Genomic DNA, 27998 nt, shown 5'->3' with positions numbered 1-27998 from the left:
TCAGTTGTATGCAAAGTAGCCGGTGATTCTTGCGAAAACCATCACTCTACCGGTCGGTCTTAACATCGTAACTCTATCATCAACAAATTCTACTTTCATTATCTTCTCTTTCAAGCGCTTTCCAAGAATTATTCCCACATCATTATGATCGCCCTTTTCATTACCTGAATAAAACATTCAACATCCCTCACTTCTCAACGCCCCCATACTTTCCCATCTGACCTCACAAAATCTTACTAACGCTAGATTATTTTGTTTCATTTCTTCTTTAAAATTTCCTAATTTCCCTCTCAGTAACATTGTACTTACGCTTCATATCCCTATCCCAATCCTTTTGCTCTTGCTTGTCTTCCTTTCTCTAATGATCTCCTCCACACTGTCACTCTCCCGTCCAATAGTCCTTCCCAAGATATCCTGCTCCTGGAGATTCGAAAGGAGGATATTTTATATCGGGGATTTTTTTAATGTTTTGACCTGCGAAAGACCATTGTACACATGTTCTGTTTGATGCAAAGCAGTCGATGCCTTCTTCTGGATCCTTCTTTTTCCCTTGAAGTCTTAACATCGTAATTCTATTACCAACAAATTCTACTTTCTCTTTTTAAGTGCTTACTAAGAATGATTCTCACATCATTATGATCGCCCTTTTCGTTGACTGAGTAAAACATTCTATATCCCTCGCTTCTCAACTCCCCATCACATTCCCATCTAACTTCTCAAACTTCTACCAAGTCTGGAATGATGGTTTTCCGTTGCTTTTATATCCACAGTATCCCGGCTGTCAGTCACGCTGACGACGCTTGGGACTAATGTCCAAGTTTCCGTACCAATCACTGTGATTTCCGTCAATTTGATTACTGGAGAATGCTGCCTTCTCCCAGAACACTTCACCTGGCTTTAGACCAGGTAGGGACGATCCTTCTGGTAGTGAACTACAGCTGACATAGCTCAAAATTTCAGTGTCACAAACAATCCCCCCACCTGACATATAAATATATTCGTAAAAGTGATGTTTATGGGGGAAGAATGTAAGATTTGGGTCCTTAAAATATCTTTTGGCGGGCTTTCATCAACCGAAAATCTTTAACTCGTACATTGAACAGTGATCTGTCATGAAAGAAGGAAACGAGAGCAATAGAAGGTAAATTTTGATTCTATTCACATTACTGATTACATATTTAATCGGAAAATATTCTTTACTGAATGATAATACAGCAATTACTTATATGCACACTGCATATATAACACATTGTGTTTTATATATTTATCAACAAATTGCAAAATGACTTATGAACACTTTTTAGAATTCCCGATACTGTGATAGTGCGTGAAGATCGAAACCTCCTTGTAGTTCTCTCATAGAATGAAGTTGACTTTCAAAAATAAAAGACTATGCAATATGTTTATAAAGTATGAAATTTCAGTCTTACATTTAATTGATAGCTGATAGATAAGAGTTATATATATGTACGAGTAGACATATATCAACTAATATACATTGTATACAAGGTGTTATGCTATGGGGTTACTACTATGGGACCTATCGTAATCAGGTCAAGACATCACTGAGGAACTTGTATGTGAACTATCCAAATATTCATGTTTAAGAATGTTCTAATAGAGCACTCTTAGAGGTTTAGTAGAGGTAAGAGTACAAAAGATACAGTTGACTTATTAAGGGTAATCGGTGAAAGATTCATAAAAAAAGGAAAAGAGGTGTATGTTCTATTTATTGCTCTAGAAAAGGCTTTTGACCGCTTGAACTGGGAATTATTGGTGGTTGTTAAGAATGTTGGATTAGAATGGAAGGCTCGAAGACTCATAACAAACTTATATCTGAACCAACAAATAAGTAGTAGAATAGAGGAAGAAATGACCGAGAAGAATGTACTTGCACATCAATTTTGGAGAGGTAGGTGAAGAGTGATCAAGTTTCCCAAACAGCCTCTCTAAGAATGATTGCGCAACTACCGGAGGTTCTAAAATATGGATATTTGGATAGTTCACATACTAGTTCCTCAGTGATGTCTTGGCCCGATTACGATCGGTCCTATAGTAGTGGAACTATGGACTTTTAAAGCTCCTTTTTTTTTTTTTTCGACACTCTATAACTACGAAACTATACACTTCCGACCACAGGTCCATATTAACATTTTTTTCTTGTTTTGATGTGAGGAATCTATTCCCCGACAAATTTTTGTAACACCCTGCATAAGTATTAGGAACAACTCTTTTTTTCATTACTGTGTCATATATCTGTTAGAGGATAGCTATACTATGACAATGTAGTTATCCATTCAAACTGTAAATAAGAGAGTGAAAAAGTAAAAGAACAAGTTTCAAATGACACGAAGTAACGAAGATAGCACACAGATTGCATATGACGGCAACCTGTCACTTAAGTGCAGGTGCTTGATAGTGTATGACGGTTGAAGTGATTAATTGCTGTCAACTAATTGTTTTTTCTTGTTATTCTTGTTTATGTAAATGTACTAAGAGAGTTTTGGGAAATAATGTATTTTGTTTACAATATTCTCTGCTATCTTTCTTAAACGTTGCACATTCAAGAGGTTTATTCTTTTTCATTTATTCACATTTTAGTCATTAACTTCATTTTCACAATTAAGCAATGTTTCTAACACTACTACGACATAATAACAAAGTACTAATAAACTCGTGCAACAAGTTTTAACACAAGGACGCACTTTATATTACTAAAATTACTTTGACAAGTAATTTGTCATATTTCTATAAGGAACCACAAACAACATCGTCTACTCCATACATTACTACGCATCTTGAAAATAATATCAAATATCAATATCATGTAAATACCGCAGTTTTCGTGCTAATGATAAATATCTTTTGTTTCCTTTGAGTACATATTTTTATATAAATTTTCAGGGTACTTTTGTAATGATGTGACCCTGTAAGTGACCATATTTCTCTTAATTTATCAAATTATTCGACCAACTGTCGTCCATTACTGCTAAAAGTTTGAATTTGTCATTTTCTTTATAACATTTACCGAAATCATTGATTTCGTTCGGGAACGAATTAGAACAATATATATAGGGCTATTGAGATATAAAAATCATTTGATTCTTGTTTACAGTTTGGAATACCAAATTCTTAACATTTTTAACGAATACCGTTTTCAATAGCATTTGACAGATTTGAATATACAAGGACAAACTGGAAATATGCCACAGCAACTGTAATTAAGAATAATATACCACAAGAGACTATATCTAGGACCCTTGGATTTTCTCCTCACCTTTAAATAATTTATTTTCAACAGTTATGAATTTCAATATTGTGTCTTAAATTAAAATTGTTCGGTAAGAAGTTGGTAATTAAAATAGATTCTGTTAAATTAGAGAGAATATTACCCTTTAGCCGTGATCGAAATATTAAGTTCCAACCTACCTTCCACACAAGTAGATAGTAACCACTAATAGTATTTAATTCTGAGATGGGCGTGTAATTACAGTACCTTATGACCGTATTTTAACTGATAATTTACTATATATGTTTTATATTGTTCTTTTATGTATGAAGTATTGTGTGTTTTGTTGTAAATCTAGCACTAATAAACAGTTAGTAATAGCTTAATGTCTTTATTTGTCATTGCACAGGTCTATACTTTAACAAGGCAGCTGATTCTTGCGACTATTCACGGAATGTGTTGTGCAACCTAAAGAAAAAGAAGGACACGACGAGCACTACAACTACGACCACCCCGGCTCCTAAGACTACTTCAAGGTCAACCACTACGACGACAACGACAACGACAACGACGCCCGAACCAGAATATGATGATGAAGATTATTACGACGAGTACGATGAGGAGGAAGAAGAAGACCCCGCAGCAATCAAAGAACTCATAAATCTTATCAAGAAATTAGGTAACTTCAATAGCATTTTAAGATTCTAAGTTTAAGTCTGCATTCCCCCTTCCCCACACACATACTACACCTACATTACAGGACTGCAGTCGCTTAGCAAGTTGTTTATAGTTTCTGCAACATTTAATACAGGAACACATCGATTTTCGCGATTCTCACACGTTATAATTTAACATCAAAAATCCAGTAAATTATTCGAATTATCTTACGATGAAGCGTACTGCATATGCAACTAGAATTACATTTAGTTCAAGTCCCCGCTCTGTAGATAGCGCTCTCGTAGTGGTTCGTTTCTGACGGCATCTGCTTACCATTCTCCAGTAGCTATCAGCCTGTGCCTGAAGTGCATGTAGGTATTTATTAGGATCACGATAGTGGGCTTTATAAGATTGTAATGTTATTAGGACCACGCTAATAGTTCTTTAAGGTTGTAATGTTATTAGGATCACGCTATTGGGACTTATAAGATTGTAATTTTATTAAGATCGCTAGTGAGCTTTATAAGATTGGTATGTTACTACGTCCGTCCATTACTCTACACGATAACTCTTGAATCAAAGCGAATTTTTGAAATAGCTAGATCGATTATCTTGGCCCAGTTGAGTCAATTTGTTAATATATACGCGGATAACGGTGACGTTAACGGTTACTATCCATATCCGATATCTCATACATGGAAATATATACTGAGGTGGTTTTTGAGGCTAAAAATTTTCGAGTTAAAACCCTCCAAAGTATTGATGAGGTTGAAATCTCACATACTTGGGGGTATGAGAGGATATAGAAAGCGTAGAATATTGTTGCTGCTTATTGAATTGTTCACAACAATTATTATTGACTGCTTCAACTATCAATATAGATTCGTTCGTAGATCCCCTTCAGTATCTTTATCACAGTTTATTTTTCCTTGTGTCTACATAAATAAAGGTTAAGAAATAATCTTGTTTTCTGAATAAACCTTCATTATTTTCCCTAGCACTTTTAACACACTTCTTTTTTTTTTTTTTATCTCATAACCTTAAATTAATAGATTTTAAAAATCGTTGGCAATGATCACCCATTTTACACGCATTTATTTATCTCATTTATTATTGTGATATTGTTTGTAGGAACAATAACGGTCATAGTCAAGGTATTTCTGTATTTATAAGTACTGTAAGATATGAATATTGAATGAGATAGCACAATGGTGTTGGGGGTTTGTAATCAACTGTATGGTTGGGGACGACGTTGATTTACTTTTGTAGAGAATACAAAATTGTAAACTATTCTCTTGATTTTCAAGTTTAATAGTAGATTGAAACACACACACATACACACATAGACAGAAAGAGAGACAGAGAGAAGCCCTGCAAATGCAAAGATCTCGAACCTGAACGCAACATACATAATTGTATTTTAAACAAAGACAAATACTTTCACTCTACTCTGTATGTGGTATACCTAGGTAGAGATAAGTTAAAATAAATTTTAAAACATCATATGTTCGTCTTCCTAGCTTCACTTCTTTCCAGGAAAGCCGAGAAATTTTGAATTCTTTATTACAAACATATATTTTTCTTGTCTCAAGTTAAGGTTGGAACAGAGCGATTATCAGATGGTTAAGAAAGCTGATAATTGAGTCAGCAGAACGCTATATGTTGCTACTTCCTGGCTTTCTTTACTTGATTAAACATGCAGAACATTGTCTTTTTGTATTAACTCTATGACTAAAGTATTCTTACTGACATATAGAGAAAAAAAATGAAACCTTAAGTTTTGACATCGTCCCTGTTTCGTTTCTTAAAATAAAGGTGAAAATGATACATTACATGGCAGTGGAAGTTGACAAAGAGGAAAATAGTGAATTGACTAACTTGGAGAATTTATTTATATTGAAAGATATACGTATAATATGTTTTTCAAATACGAAACCTTGTGTTCTTATGTTGTTAGAATGTAAACAAAACATATGATCGAATAACATTAAGTGTATTACCTGATGCCGAAATATATACAGTAATAATACACAAATTGATTATTTTTGAATGTGTATTTCTAAAAACTGAACTACCAACATAAATCAAGCGTTTATCCCATACATCATAAATTTAAATGTTTTTGTTTAAAAAATAAAATGCTTTCAGATTATTTCACTTCGTATAAGACATCTTTTAAAATCAACTCAATTGACATTACACAATCTATTTTATTACAGGCGGAGTTGAAGAACTTGAGAAACAACTTCATTTGCAGGAATCTGGTGGAGATTCCGACTCTTCCAAAAAGGGTGATCTCCCGACTCCTCCATCTAACCTCATCAGTCGGTCTCTATACAACAGAGTTCTCAACCGAAACAACAACAGACTGCTTGGGGGAGCATCTACCACGTCTACACCAAAGACAAGTAGTTCAAGGTAAGATATACATTAAAAATACAATATTCTGATATTGTACCTATTACATTCAGTTTCAAAGAGCATACTCAACTTTAGGGGAGATGATGATTTTTTTAACAAAAGTAGCAAAATATATTGTAACCCATGCTTGATACCTGTGATCAAAATCAAAGATTCAGAGGTATAGGGTTGATAATTAAACATTCCATAAGAATAAAAGACGTAAAAACTAGGTGAGAAAAAAATCACGACTATTCGTATCTGGTAGACCTTAATATCTAATTCACCTTCCTGGACTAGCAAAGACGAATATCAATTATGATCTGATGACCACTCTCCACCATTCCTCAAAATCAGGAGTTTACAATTGGTAATTTACATTTTCAGATTTCTTCAATTATATGCTTTTCCCATCTTGCTATGTATGTTTTCTTAGTGTGTGTGTGTGGACGTGATTCAGTGAAGTTCAATGATTGGTAGAGATGGTTGACAAGGATTTTGATACAAATACGAACGAGGAAGTGCCTTATTTTATTCTACTGAACTTCACAACAACAGTGTTGATTTCAATGACTTTGGCTAATAAATTTCTCATAGCAAGAGTTTCTTTTAAAAATACTATTTATGTACTCCTGTGAATACGTTTACATGTACTTAATAGTTGAGGTATTGGTAATAAAGTTTGAAATATTCGTTCTTTAAACATGAACAAAATTCCTGTTTTGATTCAATAAAGAGAAATCTCAATTTTAGAATAAAACTAGCAAATTCTAACGATCATATTGTTTCTTGTATATGGTAGGAGGAACACGAATTCAAATATTTAAACTTATTTGTATCAGGTTATTCATTTTGTGATTCTATTTTTTTAAAACTCTATTTCTCTTATTTTAATATATTTTTGGACTTAATACTCTAACATAAATTATATACTTTTGAATAACAGCAATCTTATTAATTATATCCTTTTATTTTTTGCAATGTAAAATTAAATATGAACTAGCCGAAACAATCAACAAAAAGTTACGCCTTTTTTACCGTTGCAGTTAGGTGCAATTTTATAAATATTCACCACTGTATACCTATCAGTAAATGGGATACGTAACCTAGCTGAGAGTAGATGTAGTTCATTTACTAAAGTAAAGTTTCAAAGAGTCGAAATTAGGGCATTTTATTTGAAAATTGACAATATGATGTGTAAGATTTTATTCACGGAAGTCAGTCATGGCCTTTTAATTTAAACACGTCAATATCGATATTCGCCAGATGGAATTTAAGGTAAATCATATCATAACCGTAGTTTTTCTTCTAACCTATCGAATCGAATTCAGGAGGATTCTTGCCTATCTATGATAATTCTTCAAAGTGAAACACAATTTCAAATGGACAAATAACTATCAACATGTCAGCACAGTTTCTTCTAATGATCTTTTAATACACAAGACGTTTGGTTATAAGTTTACTAAATCCATTCCCAACTTACTTAAAGTGTACATAAAGATCAAATAGTTTCCTTGTTGTTGAATTATTGATTTAAAATATTCAGTTCTTTGTATTTTTCTTACGTACATATATATATATATATATATATAAGGATGCTTTAAAATTTTCTGATTGTTACATCTTGATCCTGATATTCTGATTATCATTAATAAACGTAATGATAATCAATATTTCTTAGTAATTTGTTTATTTCTTTTTCCTGTTTCTGTAAACGGGTGAAAGTAAGCTGCTATTGTTTTTTTTTTTTTTTTTCAAAAGGCATCAGGAGCTCCTCAAATACTGAATTTCAAAACAACACATATACATTACATTGTTCACATAATGTTCTTCAGAATTCAGAAATCACTACCAAAATGTTCTACAAACATTTACTAAATAATGGATAAACTTTGCGAAAAAATCTAGAGGATGTTTTCACTTAATTCTCTTCCTAATAATGAATAAAAACAGTTAATTCGAAGTTTCTCCTCAACTCCTTTTTAAGACAGAAGAGGAAATATTCCGTTCTCATTAAAAAGGTTCCGGTATGTCATACCGTTGCGTACCGCCAGAAATAAAACACACTATATATATATTCAAATGCACATTTCATTTCAACCTTTCTTGTTTATCGTTTAAGTAACATGTGAGTAACTATTAGGAGTTTTGTAGGACTACTAAAAGATAGGTGTCACCGTTAGCATAAGATTAACTACAATATATATAATTTGCTCCAGCATAATAAAAGCAATCAACTATTGTTAGTAATGCACACCACACTTCTTAACCCCATAAAATTTTGTTTCGCTCGATTTTCTCTTAAACTACGCATGCGACCTCGTACATGTCATTTTGTTTAGCTCAATATGATCTGTTGATTGACGTATGTGTTACCTTTGAATAATATTATAGTTGAAGAAAAAAAGGTTTAGAGTTAATAGTACTTTCGGACTTTATCTGATTAACTGTGCCGTGCACTGTTATTTTATTAGTGTCATATTGAAGAACTTAATGATAGTACACTTCAAGAGTAGTTTTACCCTGATAGGTAGTGAGGTTGTCATACAATATCAATGTTTAAAATCAGAAAAAATAGTTTTCCTTGATTTTCTCCAAAAATACGCATGAAGTTTTTACATTCACCCATATGATTTTGTTAAGGTCGATAAGGCCTACCAATTGGATATGTTTCACCTTTGGACTTTTTTTTTTTTTTTTTTTTTGTTAAATACTAAAAAGACTGTAAAATTATAAAAGAAGAAGGTCTTAGTTTGTGTGTAACGCTAATTCCTGATAGATATCGCTACCTGAAATCTCTGCATGTCTCCCTCATGCCAATAGATGGCACTAGTGTGCAGGCAGTTTGCAAATTTAAAACTGTTGTGATGATTTAAGTGCTACTTAAAAACTGCATTGTTTCAATTTAATTACTTCAATGTAGGAGGAGGATCATGACCATATTTAGCTTTCAGCATAGAACTGAAAGCTTCGGAGGAACAACTAGTGGTTTTCCTTCTTATAGTTTCGTTTTTTATTATTTTGTCCTTCCTTGTCATTACGGTCATACGTTTTAGAAACTTAATCTCTGCTGCTTGTATTTCGTTTCCTGAACCCATCCATATTGTCTAAACCCCATACTTGAGTATAAGGAACAAATACTATTTAATGATTAGGGATGCGCACGAGACAAGATTTGAGACTGTCTCGACTCGAAAATGTGCTGTAAAACTGATGTCTCGACTCGAAAAATATATACTTTTCTATTGGAAGAGCTGTGTCTCGACTCGAATTTTGTCAGGAAAATCCTGTCTCGACTCGACTCGAACGCATCCCTATTAATGATCTTCCTACATTTCCTTGGAACATTTGGATAAACCTCTTGTTATTAGTAAAACTTTCCTCTTGTTGCATTATCTGTCTTTTTACTCTTTCTAGTTTTTCGTTCTCTATTAATACAACTCCTCCGTAGGCCTACTTAAAATCTTTCCACCATTTTGTGTTGTATCCCCTTTCCACTCAAGTTTCATTTTACTATTTTCTCTCTGTTTCTTTCTGCCGCCATTGATTGATTTATCACTCAGTTCCATTTACAGTTCAAATGGTATGTAGAGAGGTCGCTTTCCCATAAATATTTTATACGTTCTGCCAGATACGTCCCATACACGTTCTGCCAAATACCTTATTTATGGCCCCTACCCCTTTCCTTGGGTTACTTTGTTTGCAGTCGCTTTTCTAGAGATTCAATGTTACTTCAACTTATCTTCAGCTTTTATTACCGTTAAATTTCTACTAATCTTCTTCCGTCTCTAAAACCATTGCACGCCTTCATTTCTAATCCAAGGTAGAACTTCTAGAATGTTATCAGTGGGGTCAGCTGAATAGTACTTTTTTTTTTACGAGTGTTATTCATCCCCTCTCCTTTTCTATCCCCTCATGGAACTGGCATTGACTGTGTGACAGTATTTATTACCACTACCCTATCATTATCGATTAATAGGAATATGAAGCTAACAATGCCTTTATGACTATAAAATGTAATTTTATAGATTTGAATATATTCTTTAAAAAAATAACCTGAAACGTCAGTATACCAAGCTATCTTTAAAAGAAAGAATGTATTGATGAATGCTTTAAATACTGGTTACTGTTGGAATCAGTAATATTTTATGTTGTAGACTCACCATTTCTTACATATGCAAAGAAGGAATGTTAGAGAATCACATTAGAATCTTCAAAGGTTTCATATGCTAGAAACGCTAAACTTTGAGAAGCTAATCTCGTATCTAGATTTCAGTATTATATTAAAAATCAGAAGAAAATATATGAATCTTTGTTTCATTCAGGTACACGTCAGTGTATAGGAACCGACCTGCTCGTCCACAAAATGAAGGTTTAGAAGAGTTGGAAGAGGTATCACAGCTACGAAGGGAGAAACCTCAATACGTCACTATCAGAAGGGACAGGTAAAGTTTATCTCTGTTGATTATAGGTTATTGAAGAAACAATTCTGGACTTCGGTTTCAAGTTGTCAAGTAATTTAATACTTTTCTCGTAAACAAATGTTGAGACTTGGTTAATATGTAATTATAAGTCTGAATTTGTGTGAAACCAGTCAAGGCAGTTAGTGCGTATTTCATGTCTGTAGTTGCAATTCTTAAAACTGTCTAATCTTTCACATGGTCACTGAAATAACAAGAAAGAAATAAGTAATTGAATCTTTCTAAAGTACACGCAAAACCTTGATAATTTCAGCTTATGCCACGAGCCATCCTTCGGCATTAGGGGGGGAGGAACAAGAGGGTAATGGCATGTATGCAGAGTAAAATTAGTACAAATAGGAAATTATTAATATAGAATAAAAATCGGCAAAGATGACTACGTCAATATTAATGAAGTATAATTATACTTTCATTAAAATAAAAGAACCTTAAATATTTCAACAAGGTTTCTGAATATAAAAATAAAAAATAGAGATACTGTACACTGTTGTAGCCTACAAGTTTTTTGAACCTAGTTTGTGGTAAACCTAAAAATTGTTTTTCCGTGACTTGCCAGAGTGGGTTGATACAACTATATATACTTGACAAGCGAAATTGCAACTGAAAGACTTCAACACAAACGTGAATTTACCTTTGTTATATTTTGTCTACTTCTGTTAATAATATTCTATATACTCCCATAAGGCTACTCTTTTTTTTAATTCTTTGTCCATTATTAACACCGAAATATGACTAACGTTATGGTTTTTCGTGACTTTTTAAAGGTTATTGAGGTAATTTTTTTATTGTGTTACTCTAATCGTAGCTTACGTATCAGCATTTGACAGACAAATTTTAAAATTTGGTGGAGTTCCAATTTTTTTAACCAATTAAAAAATGTTACTAAATTTGCATATACATAAAATCTTACCTAGAAATTCGTATACGAAAGATATGTGTAAATTCTTATTAGAGGCACTTGAAAAGTTAAAATTGACATTTTACCTGTGAACTTCAAAAATTTACCGAGATGGATCTGTCTCCCTGCCACTTTCTCTCCTGTTAAGCCTTGATTATACGTATAATACTCTCGGGTTGATATAACCTCGTAACTGTGCATACTTTTGCATAAAAAATACTGATTCAAATGTTTACATTGATATCAAGATTTGTTGTTTACTAAACGCAGAAAACGCAAAATTTTTACTACTAAAACAATAAGTCCAAGTTGCTCCTACTGGAATTCCACATCAAAAATACTAGTTAATCAAAACAACTAATTTAATGAAAGCCACAAATCTCCACCAAATAAATACCATTTTAAATTTACATTTTTTTTTTGGTTTTGTATTGTTTCCATAAGTTCATTTTAAAAAACAATTCATTAAAAAAGGAAAAATCTACTATCATCACAGATTTGGAGTATCCTCCCAAGATACTCAAAGGTTGAAATCAACAATTCATATTTGTTTGACCTTCTATCGTTTTAGATATAAATAGACATTTAGTATTTTGATATTTATTTGAATTTTGTATAACTGTTTGTGCACGAAGTGTTTGTTGGAATTAGTGGGTGTGCAGAATTTTTGGTGTCGACCTAGCATCGTGAGATAACTAAATAAAGGGTGGCCAGTCCAGTTTAAAGCCTTAAATGCATCAAGTAAGATTTGTTGTAGTTATTATATGCTAGCCAACGAAGAGCAGAAATCTGGTCAATCATTACCTTCGTAATATATATATATTCAATTTCCAACAATGTAAATCCTAAGTCTTTTCAATGTTACGTTCCTGCAGTGTTTTCGATCTTTTTTTATTTTAAAAATTGTGTTGAACAAAAAGTTTTTGATTTTACATAAAAGTCACGAATTTCGCTTTCACCAATAATTTGGTTACATATTCTGTTCAATCTTTTGTGTCATCATATTTTGCCACCTTTGAGACAAATTTATAATTCCATCTTCTAAAACTACTCTTGGCCATATTCAATAACGTACAGTTCTAGGTTAGTAGTCGTTTACAGTGTTCAGAAAATTTATTTTAAAAAAAAATAAGAGAACTTTGTAAATATCAGAATAAAGAGAAATCCAATTGCGATAATTCAATTTTCGATGAATACGGCGGATGAATCACAATTTATCAGACAAGCCATGTTTTATCAAGTCGTCAGTGAGCAAGTAGTTTTTGCATTATACAGGTAGGAGACGAAGTATAAAGCTTTTCAAAGAGTGATTTTTTTTTTTCAGTTAAATTAATTTTGAGTAATACGCGTTAAAAATGATTGATTTACTGAAAAGACTCAATAGAGAACACTTTTCCCGTTCCATCATGGAAGTGGTCTTTGTGGTTGGTTGTAGTTCATTTTGCTTGACAATTTAAGTAAAGAATCACATGCCGAAATACGGTGTTGTTTTTTAACGCAAAACTCAAACCTCAAACCAGCTAACAACCAAATTGATGCAAACTATTTTTTTACTTATGGTATAACGTGAATTCTTCTCAAATGGTATTTTAATTCGATCGCTAATAACTTCAACTGGTCTACCCAACATTACCAATGGCACATTACCCAGCGGGAAATCTCCAGCACTGAACTTTGCAAACTATTTTTGACATCTTCGAATAGTTAAGAAATCCCCTACCACTGCACAATCTTATTTTTTTGTATGTATTTTATTTATTTAGATTTTAGTTGCATTTTACCTTCTTGAAATATTCCGATCTTTTACTATAATTTTCTTCCGTCTTCAGTAGTAAACTGACCACATAAAATTTTAACAATTTTGACTAGTATTAGTTATCATAATAGCTGTCAGAAATATAATTGAAGAAAATTGTTTCAAATAAAATTAAAAAGAACTAAGATATTAAGTTCAACATAAGGTACGAACAACGGAAGTAACTTTCTGTGTAACCAAATATTTACAACATATCCTTATACCCACTAATTTTAATATTTTTTCTATGAAAACCTTAGCCTTAATCAATATATATTGTACACTATTATTTAATGCTTTTATTTTATATAACAATTTAAGCTGTCAATTGTTTAAAGCAAAAGAGTAAAAGTAACTTTGATTTGCCAAAATATATAAATAAATAAGTGTTTATATTTTAGAAAAAATATAGTTCTCCTTTTTATTACATTTCACAAAATAACGGAAATTTAAACTTTAAATAATAATTATTATTTTAATGAATTTTTGCGTAAAGATAATTTGAAAATGCTAAAATATTTTTAACATTGTTGCATTAGTAGTAAAGTATAACAGACTGGTTTAAGTCATTACGTTAACGCTAAAGTAAATAGAATCCTGGCTGAGATGAGCCAATTTATAACAACCTAGCTTCATATATTATAGCAAAGGGGTCGCCGATTTATAACAGTTTTCTTTCTAAAGGATGAAAAATCTCAAGAATGAACCAAGCATGCGCAACAAATTTTATCAAAAGATTCCAAATTCTTGTTAAGTGGCTAATCGAAATGAAAGAAGACTCAACGTCGTTAACTTAAGTTAAATGAAAGAAAAAAAAAAATATCAAACTTACATATGCTTAACTCTATGAGCAGTCTTCGAAATTATAAAATTGAGATTCGGTCGTGATTGTTTATTTGTGCCAATCAGTCAACAGTTACATTGTAATTATCCAGAGCAACAGAATAAAGTCTGTTAGATATTTGCCTACATCGCCGTACATTAAAACAATTACGAGATTATGTTACTACATTGACTTAATTTCAAAATTGTATCAATTTTCACATTTCAATATCTTTACAATACATACTCAGTTCGCGATCACTTAAGAATAACAGTCCATATGCTCTAATTATTCATTTAACAAAATGACATTATCATTACTAAAATTATTACTAAATAGACGTTCACGATTCATAACCCTGTACATATCATTTGAGTCAGGCGACAACATAAGCCTACATGACTGCTACTACATTCTCATTGTACTCTAGAACAAGCAAGTAGCATGTATCAATCGTACATAATACACCTACATAAAAAAAAAATACTATTTATGAGATGATATATTTACAAATGAAAAAAAAAATGCTCTACTTCTACTTCTCTACGCCAGGGTTTACATATTTTATGAGAGATTAGAACGTCATTATCAACATTATTATCATTTTTTAACGTCACAATATAATGTCATTACTTTTCAAGAGCAATGGACACGTAACAAATTTCAAATTGTGTTTAAGATCGACAAATTGAATAGATGTAAGTACGTATATGTTTATCCGTAAAGTTGAGCATTAGTTAGCTACGTTGACTCCCGATGAGGCAAATATGTAAAGAATTCCATAACGCGTGAATGGCACCTTTAAACTAGATATATGCCCAAGACAGAATCTTGCACGGAAGCATATTCGAACAAAATTTAAATATATATATGGAAAGAAGAACTACAACTGAAGGTTCGTTGAAATCTGCATAGATCAAGTATGCACTCGCATATCATGAGACAACAACAATGAAAACCGGTACATTTACTATCCTAAATTACCAAAACCCTTTCACATTTAAGACCCGAGTTATATGTACGATTCACTTTCAAAAATATAATTTCTTAACCTACATAAAGCCCTAACCTACGCAATTGGAAATACATGTTAAAAAAAATATATATATATATATCGCGAAAAATAAAATAACAGGACATTATTTTACGGTAAGCACACAAGTTCAATTTACGTAACCTAAGCAAGCAGTCAAAATATGTATTTTCCCAAATATATCACGAGACAAAATAATAGCACATTATTTAACCGTAAGCACACAAGTTCAATTTACCTAACCTAAACAAACAATTGAAATATTATGTTCCCGAAATATTATCACAAGACAACACAAGAGTACATTATTTAACAGTAAACCCGCAATCTGATATCCTAACCTAACAATCAAAATAAATGTATATTATGAGACACGTTCAATTTACCTAACCTAAGCAACCTAAACACTTTTTTTTTTTTTTTTTAAATAAGACACACGTTAAAATGACATCTCAAATTGACAAATATTACTTAATCTAACAATAAAGAAACCTGTATCAATTCTCACATAGAAAATTTTAATATCAAGCGGTGCGCTTAAAGTAAAGTTCACCAACAATTTTCGATGTTGATCACATATTCTTATGATATCATTCTATTGAGTGGTAACGAGATGAGCTGTCTAAACGCGTGACGCCTTTTACTTTAACTACACATATTTATTTCGAAACACTTCATTTGTTGAATTAGTGAGTTTGTTTATAATCGGAACAAGAAGAAAATAAGATAAAATGGATGAATGTTACCCAATTGGCTGAGGTTCCTACAAAATAGTTCTGTCGGTCCTTGTCACCTGGATCCCCGGCTTGACAGGATAGGTTAGCAAACCTATTTATTATACGTTGCAGTCAATCTCCTCGGGTATTGGTTCCACGTCCTATAGAATATGGGACTTGGTCCCGTTATCTGATGAGATGAACTCCAACCAACTTACTTCCTGCACATTACGCTATCACTCGTAATGGCGGAAGTAACACTTGATGGCTGTATCCAAAACTTATTTTATACAATTTTCATTTCGATCAGACTCCTCAGCGTTCCTTTTCTTCCGAAATAGATCAGGTTATCCAAATTAATAATTTATACTAGGTTAACTTCCAAAATTCTACACTTTAGTTACAAAATTTCTATATTTTAAGGAGCCGACCTAGCCATCCTTCCTTTTACATTGTAAAACGGCGTTTCACTGCGTCATCATCCTCGCGTCACCAGACCTTAATAAACACGGTTTTAATATTACATAGTCGATTACGAACTAAAACAAATTTATATCCCTTCTGTTGTCATACGAAACCCTATTCAAATAAGCAGTCGTTTTACCTATTAAATAACATCTCCTGAGTATGGGAAGTAATCATATAATAAAGTTTTTAAAACTCACCTAGTTAGTTCTTGCAATTATTTACGTCGCTATGACAACGATTTCCCCAGTTTGGTTGTAACATCGCCATTTTGACGATGTTAGGTTCACGTATATCGACTCAAATGCCCTCTTGCGGGAATAACCAGAAACGAGTAACAAATGAACTTCAGAATGATTAACAAATGAAAGACGTGTAGTAACAACTATATAACAACAGCAACCATATTTTTAAATCATACATTCCGAAGCTGATGGAAATATTTCTATCAGGTAGAGTAAAATATAAATTAAATTTAAATGTATATTAAGCTCGGAGTTTCTTAAGGCCAACATACAACAGGAGTGAAATTATTACGGTAACGCGAAACAGTTGTAGATAAACACTTTGAAATTTTCGAAGTAAGATTATTGGTATGTTTTGCATCTCTCATATAAAATTACTCACATTTATGCCATTTATTTTATTGGCAACGGAAACAAATTAACATTAGAACGAATCCTTGAAAGCACTAGGGTGCAGTATTACAATACACGAACCTAAACAACCGGTAAACATTACAACTCAAATAGAATGTAAACAACCGTTAATCGGTCTGTTACATTTTTCCCGGCGGCTTTAGAAAAAAAAAAAATTTAACTACTTAAAACATTAACATTAAAAAAATTTTTTTTTTTAAATTTTTAATTTTTTTTTTTTTTAAATTTTTTTTTTAATGACTATTTAAAGTCTTTTAACAATTCTTCTCTCTTTTCTGGAGAGCAGTTGAACAATTTTATATTTGATAAACCGGACTTGTTGGTTCCGTAGTCACCGAAGGATACGGCGGACGTAAAGCGGAAGTAACAGTAGTCACAACAGGTAAGCTTTGGGGAAACGAAGAAGTTACCATAGTAACAGAAGGACCTGGCACCATAACCGGTTTCATATTACTAAAACTGTACATTCCCGGTACTGTATATGGTACTGGTACTGGTACACCCCCATACATCGGAACGGGCTGCATACCGTTTATGGGTCTGAAATTATTATTTCTATTCTGTTCCCATCCTTGTTTCTGGTTTCGATTTCCTTTCCAGCTATTGCGGTATGATCTCCCGTTAAAATTTTGAGGTTTATTTCCAAATTGAGAATTCGAATTATTTTCTCTTCCCCCACATTCATTACGAATTGGATCGGTTTGTACCGCATTATCAGTTCGATTAGAGTTAGTCGGTAAAAAGAATGTTTTCCTAATTTGGGGTTTCCTAGGTGGAAATTTTGAATTGCCCTGATTTCCTAACGAGGGAGTTGGACTACACTCTAATTCAGCTATTCGTAGCATTAAGTCTTGCACCGTGCTAACTGAACCTAGTTTCAAAATTTTTGCTTCTTCCTCAGGAAGGCAGTCTAAAATCAGATCCTTCAACTCTTGATCTGAAGGTGAAGTTACTATTGAATTATATTTCTCGACAATATGTCGCACAAACCCTAGCAAGGAAGAATGTTTCGATTTGTCATATCGTAGCGAGTAGAGATGGCGCTTTTGTGCCCTCTCTAGTCGCTCCGATATGTACTGCAACTTGAAAAGCCGCAGAAAGTCAGGGAAAGATTTTATCTGGGAAGCAACACTACGATACCAGATCTTTGCAGATTTCTCTAAAACTCGTCCCACGATATACATTCGATCCCTATCTGTGAGAACATACATGTTCATCGTGTGTAAAAGATCGTCTAGGAAGATTTTTGCCATTCCCTGGGTCAGTTGCCCATCAAATTTTGGGAAATGATGCAATTCCTTCAAATAAGTTCCTGCACCCCTTTTATACGAAGGACTGTTGTCACTATTTCTATTTTCAAAATCTAATTTAGGCCTATCCTCGGTTTCATGATTATTCACAACAAGATCTAATGGAGTACACCGCTCAGTACACGATTCACAACGCGATCCTTTCTCTTTCCTTCTTTGTTTCACTTTCTTATGTTTGTGTGAGGGTTTATTCCTAATTTCTTCCACATCGGACGAGGAAGACATCTCGGTCATATTTATGATTTCCTCAAATCGACTTTTATCTAATTTTGGAACTGAAGGTTCCCTAACATCCTGACAACTTTGTTCATTATTAGCCAAATTCTCTTCAAATGGAAAGTTTTCATTATTTGCATTTACATCACCCGATTCGAATATCTTTTTCAAAGTGTCGGTGTTCCGCTCACATCGCTCCCGATTTTGACGATACGCGTCAATCATGTCACGTTCTAATATCTTTATCATATTCCCGGTCTGTTCGTTTACATCCCGAAATTTTCTGTAGTCATCAATTTGTCGCTCTTTGACACATTTCAATTCAGATTCAAATTTGGAGGTTATATTCCCGAATTGGGTTTTCAACTCTGACACTTCTTTAGTAGTAGCCTCTAACTTACAATTCACATTTTCATTAAATTCACTGACATCTACAGTTACTTTATCTAAATCTAACCTAATACTATTCATATCCTCTTTTACATTATTTACTTCCATCATACAACTATCGCGTACATTTTCTACGGTTTGTCCTAAATTAGTTTTTGTCTCATCAATTTCAATTCTTAACTTAGATATCTCGGTTTTTAATTCCCCTTTTACTGACACAAAAGATTCTTTCAAGGACGAAATTTCACTACTCATCTTATTTAATTCAGTTTTCATTTCTGCCTTTAAATCATTCTGGTTAACAGTCATCTGATTAATCAGTTCTACTCTTACTGCTGAAACTTCAGACTTTAGTTCCTTCCGTACCTCAGAAACCTCAGACTTTAGTTCTTTAATTATGTCCACTAACTTATCTAGAAGCGGACCTCCACCAATTTCAATTTCTGGAGCAACTTTCTTTGGGTTTTGTGTACGTCTCACTTCCTCCCTATCTGATTCTACAGACTGTTTACCTACACAAGTTGCACAATACCAATTTTCCTCTGAGTGTCTTAACACTTCTTGTTCCCTTTCCGGTATATTTAAACAATTCATATGGTACCATTTGTCACAACTCTCACAACAAATTGCAATCGCGTTCTCAACACTATTAGCACCATTACAACAACTATATTCTTCAGTCTCATGCATGATATCTGTTTCACTCATTTTATATCATATTAATTGGGTCCCGCGTTTAGCAACTCATCATCGTTATATCCACTCATTATTTAGCTTTCATCTCGCTTAGCACACAAAACAGAATACTTTATCAAGTAAGCAAATATCCTGAAGCTGAAGTCGCCAATTATAACAGACTTCAGCTTTACATATTATAGTAAAGTTAATTAATATCCTTGGCTAAAGGTCGCCAATTTATTACAGACCCTTCAGCCTAGCTCTTATAATTAACACAAATTATCAAATAAACAAAATAAACAAAAATCCTAAAGCTGAGGTCGCCAATTATAACAGACTGGTTTAAGTCATTACGTTAACGCTAAAGTAAATAGAATCCTGGCTGAGATGAGCCAATTTATAACAACCTAGCTTCATATATTATAGCAAAGGGGTCGCCGATTTATAACAGTTTTCTTTCTAAAGGATGAAAAATCTCAAGAATGAACCAAGCATGCGCAACAAATTTTATCAAAAGATTCCAAATTCTTGTTAAGTGGCTAATCGAAATGAAAGAAGACTCAACGTCGTTAACTTAAGTTAAATGAAAGAAAAAAAAAAATATCAAACTTACATATGCTTAACTCTATGAGCAGTCTTCGAAATTATAAAATTGAGATTCGGTCGTGATTGTTTATTTGTGCCAATCAGTCAACAGTTACATTGTAATTATCCAGAGCAACAGAATAAAGTCTGTTAGATATTTGCCTACATCGCCGTACATTAAAACAATTACGAGATTATGTTACTACATTGACTTAATTTCAAAATTGTATCAATTTTCACATTTCAATATCTTTACAATACATACTCAGTTCGCGATCACTTAAGAATAACAGTCCATATGCTCTAATTATTCATTTAACAAAATGACATTATCATTACTAAAATTATTACTAAATAGACGTTCACGATTCATAACCCTGTACATATCATTTGAGTCAGGCGACAACATAAGCCTACATGACTGCTACTACATTCTCATTGTACTCTAGAACAAGCAAGTAGCATGTATCAATCGTACATAATACACCTACATAAAAAAAAAAATACTATTTATGAGATGATATATTTACAAATGAAAAAAAAAATGCTCTACTTCTACTTCTCTACGCCAGGGTTTACATATTTTATGAGAGATTAGAACGTCATTATCAACATTATTATCATTTTTTAACGTCACAATATAATGTCATTACTTTTCAAGAGCAATGGACACGTAACAAATTTCAAATTGTGTTTAAGATCGACAAATTGAATAGATGTAAGTACGTATATGTTTATCCGTAAAGTTGAGCATTAGTTAGCTACGTTGACTCCCGATGAGGCAAATATGTAAGGAATTCCATAACGCGTGAATGGCACCTTTAAACTAGATATATGCCCAAGACAGAATCTTGCACGGAAGCATATTCGAACAAAATTTAAATATATATATGGAAAGAAGAACTACAACTGAAGGTTCGTTGAAATCTGCATAGATCAAGTATGCACTCGCATATCATGAGACAACAACAATGAAAACCGGTACATTTACTATCCTAAATTACCAAAACCCTTTCACATTTAAGACCCGAGTTATATGTACGATTCACTTTCAAAAATATAATTTCTTAACCTACATAAAGCCCTAACCTACGCAATTGGAAATACATGTTAAAAAAAAAATATATATATCGCGAAAAATAAAATAACAGGACATTATTTTACGGTAAGCACACAAGTTCAATTTACGTAACCTAAGCAAGCAGTCAAAATATGTATTTTCCCAAATATATCACGAGACAAAATAATAGCACATTATTTAACCGTAAGCACACAAGTTCAATTTACCTAACCTAAACAAACAATTGAAATATTATGTTCCCGAAATATTATCACAAGACAACACAAGAGTACATTATTTAACAGTAAACCCGCAATCTGATATCCTAACCTAACAATCAAAATAAATGTATATTATGAGACACGTTCAATTTACCTAACCTAAGCAACCTAAACACTTTTTTTTTTTTTAAATAAGACACACGTTAAAATGACATCTCAAATTGACAAATATTACTTAATCTAACAATAAAGAAACCTGTATCAATTCTCACATAGAAAATTTTAATATCAAGCGGTGCGCTTAAAGTAAAGTTCACCAACAATTTTCGATGTTGATCACATATTCTTATGATATCATTCTATTGAGTGGTAACGAGATGAGCTGTCTAAACGCGTGACGCCTTTTACTTTAACTACACATATTTATTTCGAAACACTTCATTTGTTGAATTAGTGAGTTTGTTTATAATCGGAACAAGAAGAAAATAAGATAAAATGGATGAATGTTACCCAATTGGCTGAGGTTCCTACAAAATAGTTCTGTCGGTCCTTGTCACCTGGATCCCCGGCTTGACAGGATAGGTTAGCAAACCTATTTATTATACGTTGCAGTCAATCTCCTCGGGTATTGGTTCCACGTCCTATAGAATATGGGACTTGGTCCCGTTATCTGATGAGATGAACTCCAACCAACTTACTTCCTGCACATTACGCTATCACTCGTAATGGCGGAAGTAACACTTGATGGCTGTATCCAAAACTTATTTTATACAATTTTCATTTCGATCAGACTCCTCAGCGTTCCTTTTCTTCCGAAATAGATCAGGTTATCCAAATTAATAATTTATACTAGGTTAACTTCCAAAATTCTACACTTTAGTTACAAAATTTCTATATTTTAAGGAGCCGACCTAGCCATCCTTCCTTTTACATTGTAAAACGGCGTTTCACTGCGTCATCATCCTCGCGTCACCAGACCTTAATAAACACGGTTTTAATATTACATAGTCGATTACGAACTAAAACAAATTTATATCCCTTCTGTTGTCATACGAAACCCTATTCAAATAAGCAGTCGTTTTACCTATTAAATAACATCTCCTGAGTATGGGAAGTAATCATATAATAAAGTTTTTAAAACTCACCTAGTTAGTTCTTGCAATTATTTACGTCGCTATGACAACGATTTCCCCAGTTTGGTTGTAACATCGCCATTTTGACGATGTTAGGTTCACGTATATCGACTCAAATGCCCTCTTGCGGGAATAACCAGAAACGAGTAACAAATGAACTTCAGAATGATTAACAAATGAAAGACGTGTAGTAACAACTATATAACAACAGCAACCATATTTTTAAATCATACATTCCGAAGCTGATGGAAATATTTCTATCAGGTAGAGTAAAATATAAATTAAATTTAAATGTATATTAAGCTCGGAGTTTCTTAAGGCCAACATACAACAGGAGTGAAATTATTACGGTAACGCGAAACAGTTGTAGATAAACACTTTGAAATTTTCGAAGTAAGATTATTGGTATGTTTTGCATCTCTCATATAAAATTACTCACATTTATGCCATTTATTTTATTGGCAACGGAAACAAATTAACATTAGAACGAATCCTTGAAAGCACTAGGGTGCAGTATTACAATACACGAACCTAAACAACCGGTAAACATTACAACTCAAATAGAATGTAAACAACCGTTAATCGGTCTGTTACAAAAGAACTAATTCCTTTTATACCTATGATCCAAGATGGGAGAGGTAAAAGATCAATTCGATGGGAAAGTTGTCTACATTTAATCATTTATACAATTTGTTTCGAAACTTACAGTATTATTTCGAAATTAGATTTTACTTAGATTTATTGATACTTAATGATAATATTATCTATTAATTTTATTCTATCCTAAGAAGTAGGAACATATTACTGTAGGAACTATTTCTATAATTACTTACTTGCCACTAAGTCACAACTTAGAGCAGTATTCTCACCGGATACTTGCCCTTCTTTTTCAAGGGTTTTCTGAATTTAGAACATACATTTTTGAGGAAAGAAAGAAAAAGTCTTGATTATTATTTGCACAAAATGTTTACTAAACATACCTAACAAAATTTCAAAACGCTAAATATAACAAAAAATATGCTTGCATATAATTTGTTTGACCACAACGTGATTTGAACCAAAAATATAGTAGATATTTCGTTTATATGAAGAAAAAATGTCCAGAAACGGAAATGTTAGAAATCAATGCACAAAACTTAAAATTAACGCCAGTTGAAAAGTTTGAAGAATGATGATTGCCCAATGGTTTACAACTTTTTTATTAAAAGTTTCCAAAGATAGAATAAGACAAGGAATGGCATAAGTTAACATGTGGGTTTGGCGAATAAATTAGGGGCATAGTAGGAAGTAACAACAACAACAAATTTTAAAGAAAAATTACAATTGCTTAAATATTTCTTGCGTCACGTATTGTAATTAAGACGCTGTATAATAGTAGTATATATTATCATAATATAGATCGAAACACTGTAAGGAACCGAACATTTTGTCTGTATTTCTTGAATGTATATAAGTCCTAATCTAACAGTGATATACCCAGCTGATCTTTGTTCTAACATCATAAATAATGATAATGAAAATAAATGTAGATTACTTATGTTTATTTTCTTTCCGCATTGTAAGACCAAAACATGAGGACGAAGAGGAAGATCTGGAAGAGGAGAGAAATTCAAGCAACGACCACGGGGACAAAGCACCATCACTTGAGTACGTTACGATTCGACGACCTCGACCAGAAGAATCTGATGCCACAACACCCAAGTAAGGATCCATATTAATAATGTGTGCTGAAAGATGCAAAGAGCTAGTTAGAATCCAGAATACTTGCAGCAGGATAGGGTCAATTTGTAAAATGGACCTGAATTATTCTTTGTTCATATAATTGAAACAAAAACTTTTTTTGTACAAGATGTTGCAATACAGACATACATATTTAACTTTAACTATTAGATGACAGTAGCATTGTGCTCACTATGCACTTCAAATTTTGAAAATGCTTTGAATGGTTCAAATGACATTTTAATATAATCTCTTTCGTAACTCTGAAAATGATGTCCGTAAAATGTCGGCTTAGAAATGTCATCATCTACTGTACTTACTTTCTGATCACTTTGTTAGGTTAAAATACAAGGTGCAGTTATGTAATTTCAATCACCTATGTTACTTACAGGAGTACAGTGAAACCTCTGAATAACGGACACCAATGGGACGGGAATTTTTGTCCGTTACTGAGAGGTGTCCGTTACCGAGAGGTTACAAAAATTTAATTTCTCTCAAGGTAATTTTATGCAGTAATATACAGTAAATACATTATGTATGAGCGTAAATACGTAAAATTCAATATGAAAATACTCTATTTAGTACGTATTTGAATTACTGGGACGGATGAAGAAGAAATTCGTTTCTATTAAATAATATTATTGGGTTAGGGGATGTCTTAATGTGTTCGTATACTGCAAATGAAGGGTAAGGGGAAAAAAACAAAGAATGTCCATGTATGTGCTTTATCGAGTGTTTTGTCCTATTTGTTGGTGACTCTTGGTACTATTTGATTGTATATGCTATGCATGCGTAGATGTAGAAATGTCCATGTATAAAGGGCAACAGATTTGACTAACCCTATTCTTTATTACACAGTTTTCAATATTAAAACGCCGTTTTCTCGAAAATGAATTTTTGTGACATTCCTTCTTTTTTCCCCTTACCCTTCAAATGGTAATGCGTGTATGGTTATTTTGTTAAGGACATGTCATCACCCTGTAAAAAATCCATTAATTCATATACCGCCTATACTAAAAGTAAAAATAGCTTTAAAAAGTCTGCAATATTATTATTAAATATTAAAAATGTGGAGAAAAGCTCACCAAATTTCGTGGAAAAACTCTGCAGTAGTTGTCTGCCGTGTACGTACATCCTGCGGACACTAGTTTCTGTTCGAAATTTGCTTGCAACTGTTGGATCAATTGGAGAACTTCTGTTTCACCGCGATTAATGACAAATTTCTTTGTTCAACCGTTTGACACTCCAATTTGTACAAAAGAGAAATTTTGCTTTTCAAAAAAAGTAAGAGAGAAAACATTGCTCGTTGAAAAATGTTATTACAAAACAAACAATGTTTCTTTTGTTATTTATGAAATTGTCGGGAAAGATGCAAGGCCCAGAGGAAAAGGCATTAAATTTGTTAGGAAAGGGAAGACCGTGTAGAATTCTTGACCATACGACTAACTCTGCACGAGTGTTTTTATGTTTTTACTTATTGAATGTTTTCTAGGATTTCCACCAGAAAGCAGTTTATTGCGAGAATTGAAAAAGGATTTCAAATTCAGCTTGAAGTGTTCTGTTTGATGATAGATGCACTTGTGAAATGTGTGTGATACTTTCTGTGTCCTGTAATATATCGCAGAACCGAGAATAATTTCTGTCCGTTATGAAGAGGTTATTGAAACGTTTGGGGGGAAAAAGGACTGTCCGTGTCCGTATCTGAGAGTGTCCGTAAAAGGGAGGGTTTTGTTCCGTAAGGGAACATATATTTTTGCCGGGACAAAAAAATCTGTCCGTATTATAGAGGTGTCCGTTATTGAGAGGTGTCCGTTAAGGGAGGTTTCACTGTATTAGTTACAAGAATATAAATAAGTGAAAATTATGACGGAGGTGTTGATATACATTGTCATTATTGTTCATATTATAAAGTAAATCTTTTAATAGTCATGTATTGTTGCAAGAGTTAGTTAGCAAATTAAATAGTTACAAGTATACTATAAAATTATCTACCACCGTCATAAGTGATGAAAAATTATAATATAATTTCCAAGTATTAAGTAGTGATTAAATCATGAACAAATAAGTTAATAAAGTTCATAACATGTCAAGTGTTAAAATTCTATTTGTTATAATTGAGTTGTTGTCTTATTAGTAACACAAGTATGTTTAGCCTGTCTAAGAATATTCGAAAATTCATCTTGTAGTTATTGGTTACTAGTTGCTAGTATGAATTATTTTCCCTTAAATTCGATGTTTTAAACAAAGTTGTTAACAAATTTAATATTGTGACTTCTTAGTTTGGTTGAAAAGTTTCTAGAAAACAGAGTAAAATTTTTGAAGGCAATCGCACAGCTTACACTTATTTCCATACTAAGGCAGTTTTCTACTTTTTCTTCTTTCTTCTTAATCTCAGCCGATATTTTATATTTTGAGATGCAGATCTAGGTCACAGTCAATTATCAATTAATTTTCTTATAAGTAATTATTTCGTAACATAGTAATTTTAATGTAAATATTGATGAAACTGGTGGATGATGATGAATGATGGGAATCATTTCGACTTTCTGGTCTGCTTTTTTAAAAGGTGTGAATATGTATGTCTCTATGGTAACATTTTGCAGAAAATATTATTCGTCTTATACGTATTGTTATTTAAAATAGTTATATAAAAATAGTTATATAAAATAGTTTTAAAAATATCGTTTGTTGGAATTTTGCCCGACGTATCACTTGCTTGTAATTAGGTTAACAATATTTTTGTTGTGACCTGTGAAAAACTGTGCATGCTTTCTTGTGAAGCTGTACAAATACTGTTAAACGGTAAAAGACGTTTTAAATCGAAAGAGTCAAATTCCATTAAGTGTAGTTTTATTTCAATTATTTCTTTAATGAAAATGAATTTAGGAACAATAAACGTAAATTATAACTTCCTTATCTACTAGTATTCAAATATAAAACATCAACGTAAAATGCAATTCTGGTTATTTAAAGTTCTTGTCATAAGAAACATTAATGTTATAATTAAAGCGAGCGTAATTGGGCTTCCTTCATTCTACTTAATTGCCATTTGTGTGTCTTGTACGAAACTTTAGTAAAATTTATCCGAGTCTAATGAAATGTTACTAGTATAAATTTTCGGAAACTTTTCTTCAGTGACAATTTTCTAGTGTAACTTTGGCTTCAAAAAATAATTCTTCGAAACTTTCTTAATGTCATTTTTAGACATAGTTAATTAGTGATAATAGACAGATTAGTAATCATCAAATATTAACTACAGTAAGATATGATTTACTTCACTCTTAATTCCTTGCTTGTCTCTAATTTTTATAAATACTTCACAAAAACAGAACATGAGAAGAGCATCAAATTTCACTCTTTTTTTTTTTTTGTATTACAAAGCTTAAGAGCTCGTACTTCTTTCTCCGTATTGCACAGTCTAAAATACAAAGGGCCTTATGATAAAAACAAGCAACAACAACCTATGGTTAGACAGAAAATGGTCGAACGTTTTGTCAAACGATTGAAAATGTTATCTAATTATTCTGTTC

The 27998-nt window shown here is 32.5% G+C and overlaps 1 protein-coding gene across 1 annotated transcript in view; it reads left to right on the top strand.

Annotated features, from left to right (window-relative positions):
• Cht6 (Chitinase 6) overlaps positions 1-27998 on the top strand; it is a 334867-nt gene that overhangs the window by 295620 nt on the left and 11249 nt on the right. The window contains 4 exon segments of the mRNA XM_081751078.1: positions 3639-3908; positions 6106-6304; positions 10612-10731; positions 24313-24450. Coding sequence (XP_081607204.1) covers positions 3639-3908; positions 6106-6304; positions 10612-10731; positions 24313-24450 — 727 coding nt within the window.

Source organism: Thermobia domestica, chromosome 3, assembly GCF_964235325.1.
Source record: "Thermobia domestica chromosome 3, izTheDome1.hap1.1, whole genome shotgun sequence".
NCBI lineage: Eukaryota > Metazoa > Arthropoda > Insecta > Zygentoma > Lepismatidae > Thermobia > Thermobia domestica.
The sequence above is the reverse complement of the archived record's forward strand: the minus strand, read 5'-3'. Positions and strand labels throughout refer to the sequence as shown.